At 38.4% G+C, this 7,968-nt stretch overlaps 1 protein-coding gene across 1 annotated transcript in view; it reads left to right on the top strand.

The window, feature by feature from the left end:
- dctd (dCMP deaminase) overlaps window positions 1-7,591 on the top strand; it is a 26,838-nt gene extending 19,247 nt beyond the window's left edge. Inside the window, exons 5-6 of the mRNA XM_061988362.1 lie at window positions 1,213-1,309; window positions 4,630-7,591. Coding sequence (XP_061844346.1) covers window positions 1,213-1,309; window positions 4,630-4,738 — 206 coding nt within the window. The 3' untranslated portion in view covers window positions 4,739-7,591. The remainder of the gene's footprint in view (window positions 1-1,212; window positions 1,310-4,629) is intronic.
- The last annotated feature ends 377 nt before the right edge of the window (window positions 7,592-7,968 follow it).

The raw sequence follows: 7,968 nt of genomic DNA, 5'->3' as shown, positions 1-7,968 counted from the left end.
TTGTCAGTCATGTTATGTGACTGAAATCATGTATAGCTTAGTAAATGTGTGTATGTGACGTTTGACTTGACTTTGAGTTGTTGCATTTAGCCTTATGATAGCACTGTGTATATACTGTATGTTTGAGTGCCCATGTGTGTTACGTGTATGTTGTTTCATTGTTAATACTTTTTTTTTTGTATTTAGGGCACTTCATATGTTTTTCTGTTCTACTAAATTTTTTCATTTAGTAGCCCTGGTGCTCCTAGTGAAAAAGCAAAGCCAACAGCCCTGTCACAGGCTTTACGTTTCAGATCAGGATATAACAAAATTCAGTTAAACCTGAGCCACGCAATTCATGTTTATTTGGTGCAGTCTTTGTAATAAAAACAAAAACACGGAGGTAAGACAGATATTTACTGAAGATTACATTGAGTTTTACTTGGTCTTAATAGATAGCGCAAATAGTACTTTTCATAGGTACCAACCGAATTTCGTCGGTACTACAGGGTACCGATTCAGGTAAAATTAAACGTTACCATACTTGATTACTTTTGTTGCAATTGACATCACGTCCGGCTTCAAAGAAAAGCAAGACAGCACTTGAAAAATCCACTTTTCAAATTATGCTAGCTCAGCGCTAATTTAGAATGCATGTGCCATAAACATGCTACCAATTAGCAATAGCGATTTTACATGGCAATTACAACACCTCCAGATTTGGTAATCAATACTACTAACATTTATAAAACTAAAATGCATGTTACAGTCAAACAGCTAGTGTGTAATACGCATAATACTTACAGTATAAACACTTTGTAGAGCTCAACAAAAGACACAACTGGCACATAAAGCTTAATGGCAAAGACTACATGCTGACTAAGACAACACACCGTAGCCTCTACACTACTGCCATCCAACGTCTTGGGATTGCAACTGCATGCCAAGTCTACTAAATATAACTTGCAAATAAGACTTAAAAGTGTAAGAAAACAAGATATAACAAATTGATAGCACAGTTATGTTCAGCTCAGTGTTAAATGAAAAATATTGAAATTTTATTTTAAACATTTGTTAACACATAAACACACAAATGAGTATCAGTATTGATTATGTGGTATCAGTTCAAATGTGAAAGGTATTCATCCCTAAGCGCAAATGATCAAAATGTGGCTGGTCTGAGTCGAGTTTACTGGCTACATATCCTTTCTTTGCTCCTCTACCCCCGGTCAGGAATTAAGGAAGTGATCTATCTTTCTGATAAGTACCACGACGCACCAGAGATGACCGCTTCGAGGATACTACTCAACATGGCAGGAATACAGCAGAAGTGAGTTTCTATTTCATGCACAGGACTCCTTACTAACACTAATGCTCCACATGCGTTGAAAACAGTAAACATTTTAACACCGATAATTAAATAGATTAGATAACGCTATTAACATGTTAGTTTTGACAGCCCTATCTAAAATGTAACATTAAATGTGAATACAACGTTCAGGGGGACATCCTGGGATGGTCAAGAGGTGGATTGATCGAACACAAACAATTTGCAGTCATGTTGTTATGATGGAATATACATTTAAAGACAGCGACACCAACTATGCAGCCCCGCCCCACCAGCAACCGGGCCCCCACGAGCCCAACACCAGGTCACCCCATCTAAGTCAGCTGCCGCAGGACCACCCAGCATGAGGCCACAGGAGCCACCACCCCACCTGCAGGGACCCCAACATCCAGCAACTGCCATGGCAGATCCATCCCTTGAGGGAAGAGAAAGAGGGGAACAAAAAGATCACACACAAGGTCACTAACCCATCAGCTGGCTCCAGACACGCAGGCTGACTGCAGTAGCCTGAGGCGCCGACCCCTGCCAGACAAGCAGGCCCCAAGAGCGCCCTGAAAAAAAAGAATTATATATATATATATACGTATGTACAGTATATATAGTATGTATATGTACAGCATATATATATATGAATTGCCAAAAATATTTGGCCACCTGTCTGTGTATTATATATTAAGGGGAAAAAATCGATCCGAATTCGAATCGCGATTCTCACGTTGTGTGATTCAGAATCGATTCTCATTTTTAAAAAATCTGTTTTTTATTTATTTATTTATTTTTTAAATTTTTTTAAATTAATCAATCCAAAAAACAAACAGCAATACCATAACAATGCAATCCAATTCCAAAACCAAACCCGACCCAGCAACACTCAGAACTGCAATAAACAGAGCAATTGAGAGGAGACACAAACACGACACAGAACAAACCAAAAGTAGTGAAACAAAAATGAATATTATCAACAACAGTATCAATATTAGTTACAATTTCAACATAGCAGTGATTTAAAAATCCCTCATTGACATTATCATTAGACATTTATAAAAAATAAAAAAAAGAACAAAAGTCTCACAGTGGCTTACACTTGCATCGCATCTCATAAGCTTGACAACACACTGTGTCCAATATTTTCACAAAGATAAAATAAGTCATATTTTTGGTTCATTTAATAGTTAAAAGAAAAAATGTACATTATTGCAATCAGTTGATAAAACATTGTCCTTTACAATTATAAAAGCTTTTTACAAAAATCTACTACTCTGCTTGCATGTCAGCAGACTGGGGTAGATCCTGCTGAAATCCGATGTATTGAATGAATAGAGAATCCTTTTGAATCGGGAAAAAATCGTTTTTGAATCGAGAATCGTGTTGAATTGAAAAAAAAAAAGGATTTTGAATCAAATCGTGACCCCAAGAATCGATATTGAATCGAATCGTGGGACACCCAAAGATTCACAGCCCTGATTTATATATATATATATATATATATAGATATATATATATATATATATATATATATATATAGATATATATATATATATATATATATTTATTAGGGATGTCCGATAATGGCTTTTTGCCGATATCCGATATTCCGATATTGTCCAACACTTTAATTATCTTAAGTGTCTACCTAGTGGTTAGTGTCCGCCCTGAGATCGGTAGGTTGTGAGTTCAAACCCCGGCCGAGTCATACCAAAGACTATAAAAATGGGACCCATTACCTCCCTGCTTGGCACTCAGCATCAGGGGTTGGAATTGGGGGTTAAATCACCAAAAATGATTCCGGGGTGCGGCACCGCTGCTGCCCACTGCTCCCCTCACCTCCCAGGGGGTGAACAAGGGGATGGGTCAAATGCAGAGGACAAATTTCACCGCACCTAGTGTGTGTGTGACAATCATTGGTACTTTAACTTTAACATGCAGTTGAAATTGAGGGATGGACCAGCAGGGGCCAAGTCAGGAGGACTGGAACCCCATAGAGGCATCCTCATCCCCCCCGCCATGCCTCCCCACATGACAATCCCTCAGGGTCCTATATGTGTGTGCGTGTGCGCTGTAAGTAGGAGGAGCAGAGAGCCCGGACACATTACCCAAACCCCAACAGTCCATGCTGGAGGCAATCAAGAACTACGGTCAAGAGGCTTTCACTAACGGCTAAATTATGGAAGGGATTAAGCAAAGAAATCAATTAATGTACTCAAATGATCCACTTTAGGAAACCGTTCAAACTCAAAGTGGTTGTGAAGTACAAGGAAGAAGAATCCTGTTAAACATTTTGAACCTTATTAAAAAAGGTGAACATTTTATTCATTTCATAAAGAATGAATAAAGACATCAGTAGTTGTGTTTCCATCACCCCTAGAAATGCACAAAACCTGAATATCGCAATAAGAAGCTGGTAATGGAAACACCCATATACCGGAAAACCTCTCAAATATCACAAAAACATTTTTGAGACATTTCAATATTGAATTGTTTCGTAAAAGCATAATGGAAACACTTTTTTTGCATTTGGAGGTCATTTAAATACCGAACCGGCGGGTCGCCAATGCAGGACAACTAGGGGAGACGGGTCGTCTTGGTCCCACTTCCGATCGGCCAGCCGAGGGGAGCACTGGGCCATTCTCGCGGGTCCTTTTCCGGGAACAATCGGAGAGACCCCACATGCCCGAACAATGTCAAGGGGGCCTTAAGGACGTTGCCTTTGAGCAAGCACTTGCTGCCTTCGTCTTCTATCGACATCACGGAGCGGTGGCTGCAATATCTTTCTCAAACTGGAGTCTCGCGGGATGAGATTTTACGAGAATTACGGCTCATGATGCAAAACCCTTTAATCCCAAATATACTTTGTCGGAATTTTTTAAATATCGCTTTTATTTTGCTATAAAAAAAAAAAGGCAATGGAAATGCTTTCTGTTTTGTTTGATCAGCCGTTTTACTGCCGTGTCACAGGCACCGTTTGGAAACAATTAAGGTATGTAAATAAACATTTAAAAAATATTTCTTTGCAAATATTTAATTTCACAACTATTGCTGTATATCTGCGGATTATAGTCCGGTGCGGATAATATCGGATTTTATTTTTATTTTTCTTTCCAAAAAAGTAGTGGGTGCGACTAATATACCGGTGAGGCTTATAGTCCGAAAATAGGTTAAATTCCGTTTTCTCTTTCCCGAGTACAATCAGACTTTGACCCCATTGTACTGTAACCCTAACCCTCTGCCCCTAGACACTTTAGGACGTGTGCATTTTTATTTAACATTTTGCTTTAATTTTTTTCTCTGTCTTCTTGCGATAGGCAATTCAAGCCCAAGAGGACTTCGATTGTCATTGACTTTAACTCCATTGACCCTCCTGCAGTTGAACAGCTCCACACAGTGACAATGTCTGATAACAGGAAATCCTAAATGTGAGGCAGGACATAAAAGTAAAACACTTTTGGACTTTTTTTTTGTTTTGGGTTGCCGTACTGTTCCAACGCAAATGTCTTAGAAGAATGTATCCTCTCCTGTTTTCACAAAGTCACTTATAATACTCAATTGTAGGAACTTTTTAATGTGGGTTTATGGAATTAACATCAGTTTAAGAAGTCAGGTTCTGTACTGGGGACCAGACATGTGTTTTCAAGTATTTTCCTTAAGTATATGAATATTTATCCAAGCCTTTACCTCTTTTACTTAGTTCAAAGTGTTCTTCAGTTCCTCTGACCTCTTGGAAGCTAACATTAATTCTTAGTGTTATCATTTAAAACTAAAGGCTGCTTATTTCTGCTCCCTAGTCATGATCGGTTCTGTTCTGTGAAGACTATTTGTCCTCCTAAGGGTGAGCGGGAATGTGTCCCAGCTGACTTTGAGTGAGAATTGGGGTAGACTCTGGATGACCACCATTCAATCGCTTAGAAACAACCATACATATTCACACCTGTAAACACTTAACAGTCTACAATTAGACTGAGTTTTGTAGCATGGGAAGAATCTGGCGTACTTTGAGAGTTCCTGACTGCGGCTGACAGGCCAACTTTTACACAACTAACAGGCTAGAACTATCAAATTTAATATTTTTTTTCTCTGGAATTTGGATTCCACTGAAAAAACATGACTTGTACTGCTGCTCGACCGCGGTTGCAAGCTGTTTAAGGTCAAGGTTCTAGAATGACCTATTGATTTTCTTTTTAAATATACCTGAAAATATGCTCATATCAATGCATGCGTTTTTAGTTACAGTGCCTTAAAGTGTGTTTTTAATTAAATGTTGTAATGGGTGTTAACCATGGTGACATCATTCACAGAAAAATGCCCAAATCCACCAAATATGTTCCTTTCTAGCATGCACTGTATGTGTCGCATGCATCTCCCTGAAACAAATATTTTCTAGCATTTTGTGGAGCCATGGTGATGTAATTTCTGAAAAATTGAACACAAGTTGGAATTATTGGTACAAAAAAAATTATAATAATGTGAAACCTTCAAGTGGAACCTACCTCCTTTTTCCAGACACTTTATCTCACACACTTCCTTTCTGGATTAAAAGTATTTTCATGTAAAAGTCCCACTCCTTTTTATACTGCAGTTGCCCCTCGTTTATCACTGTTCCGAACATGACCGCGATAAACGTTATTTATAAAATAAACATGTTCTTAGCAGCCTAGAGCATAAAAGCACAGTTGAATATATTTTTCAACATTTATGAGAGCCCTCTAGACCAGTGTTTTTCAACCTTTTTTGAGGCAAGGCTTATTTTTTTGCGTTGAAAAAACCCGGAGGCACACCACCAGCAGAAATCATTAAAAAACTAAACTCAGTTGACAGTAAAAAGTCGTTGTCGCAATTGTTGGATATGACTTTAAAGCATAACCAACCATGCATCAATATAGCTCTTGTCTCAAAGTAGGTGTACTGTCACCACCTGTCACATCACAACCTGACTTATTTTGACTTTTTTGCTGTTTTCCTGTGTGTAGTGTTTTACTTCTTGTCTTGCGCTCCTATTTTGGTGGCTTTTTCTCTTTTTTTGGTATTTTCCTGGAGCAGTTTGAGCGATATTTCCCGCATCTACTTTGTTTTAGCAATCAAGAATATTTCGGTTGTTTTTATCCTTCTTTGTGTGGACATTGTTGATTGTCATGTCATGTTCGGATGTACTTCGTGGACGCCGTCTTTGCCTCACAGTAAGTCTTTGCTGTCGTCCGGCATTCTGTTTTTTTGTTTACTTTGTAGCCAGTTCAGTTTTAGTTTCGTTCTGCATGGCCTTCCCTAAGCTTCAATGCTTTTTTTAAGGGCACTCACCTTTTGTTTATTTTTGGTTTAAGCATTAGATACCTTTTAACCTGCACACTGCCTGCCGCTGTTTCCGACATCTACAAAGCAATTAGCTACCTGCTGCCACCTACTGATATGGAAGAGTATTACACGGTTACTCTGCCGAGCTCTAGACAGCACCAAAACTCAACAACAACACATCATTTGCAGACTACAATTACTGGTTTGCAAAAAATATTTTCAACCCAAATAGGTGAAATTAGATAATCTCCCACGGCACACCAGACTGTATCTCACAGTGGTTGAAAAACACTGCTCTAGACATGAAAGAACATCCTTTAGTCGCCTTTACAAATGCTGGCTGAGGCTGAGCCAATCAATGGCCACTATACTGAACTGTATGGTCTGATTGGTTTGGTCTCATCTCGTGGCCACTCCTACTGTAGTATTGATATTTTTATTTCACGTAGCCATTTTTAGGCTTGGAAATGCTTAATTTAGTTGCAAAACGTTTGTAGAATATGCTTTAAAAAACTAAATGTGTGGTGATATAAAAATTATATATACATACCTATATAACAGCTACAATCCCTTTTTTTTGTATTTGCATGGGTTTTTATTGAAGGTTTGGAGGTTTATTTTTGGTTTGTGTTTTCTTTTAAGGAATTTGAGTTATTTTGAAGGTGTGTGTGGCTGTGACATCCAGTAGTTGTCAGTCTTCAGTCTGTCAGGTGCTTCTCTTTCTGACGATTAGACATTTGGAAAGTTGTTTTTCAGGGTTTAAACATTGTTTGGCATGTCTACTTGTCTGCCTTCATGTCATGTAGTTGTTGTTTTTTCGGAGTGAGGTACAGCTAGCAGGCAAGCATGACTATGTGAGCACCACATTTTCATTGTATACGTGCTTTTTTTGTGTGTGAGACGTGTCCGGGCCATAGGAGGAATCCCAAAAGTTTTTTGTTCCACCACACTGGAGGAATAAACTTTTTTTTTTAAATCCAATTCTGTGTCCCTCCTTTTATCCTGCATTAGAACACAACACAGTAAAGTTGCAAACTCTGCTGCTACACGTACTTTACATACAGTACCTCACATTTGTGCAAATATTTGATTACAGCATATATTCTGATTAGATAAGGGTGAAAAAGTAACCCTTTGATACAATGTAAAGTAGACAGTGCACAGATTGTATAACTTAAAATTCACTGTCCTCTCAAAATAACAACAGTTTTCTAAACGAAAGTGTCACTTTGTGTTTCACTTACTGCACTTTTAATCCATCCATCCGCTTGCTGGAGCCTAGTGTTGTCCCGATACCAATATTTTGGTACCAGTACCGAAATATATTTCCATACTTTTCGGTACTTTTGTAAGTAAAG

The sequence above is a fragment of the Nerophis lumbriciformis genome, linkage group LG27 (assembly GCF_033978685.3).
Source record: "Nerophis lumbriciformis linkage group LG27, RoL_Nlum_v2.1, whole genome shotgun sequence".
In the NCBI taxonomy this organism is placed as follows: domain Eukaryota; kingdom Metazoa; phylum Chordata; class Actinopteri; order Syngnathiformes; family Syngnathidae; genus Nerophis; species Nerophis lumbriciformis.
Note: the sequence above shows the minus strand (reverse complement) of the source record. Positions and strands in the feature narration are given on the sequence as shown.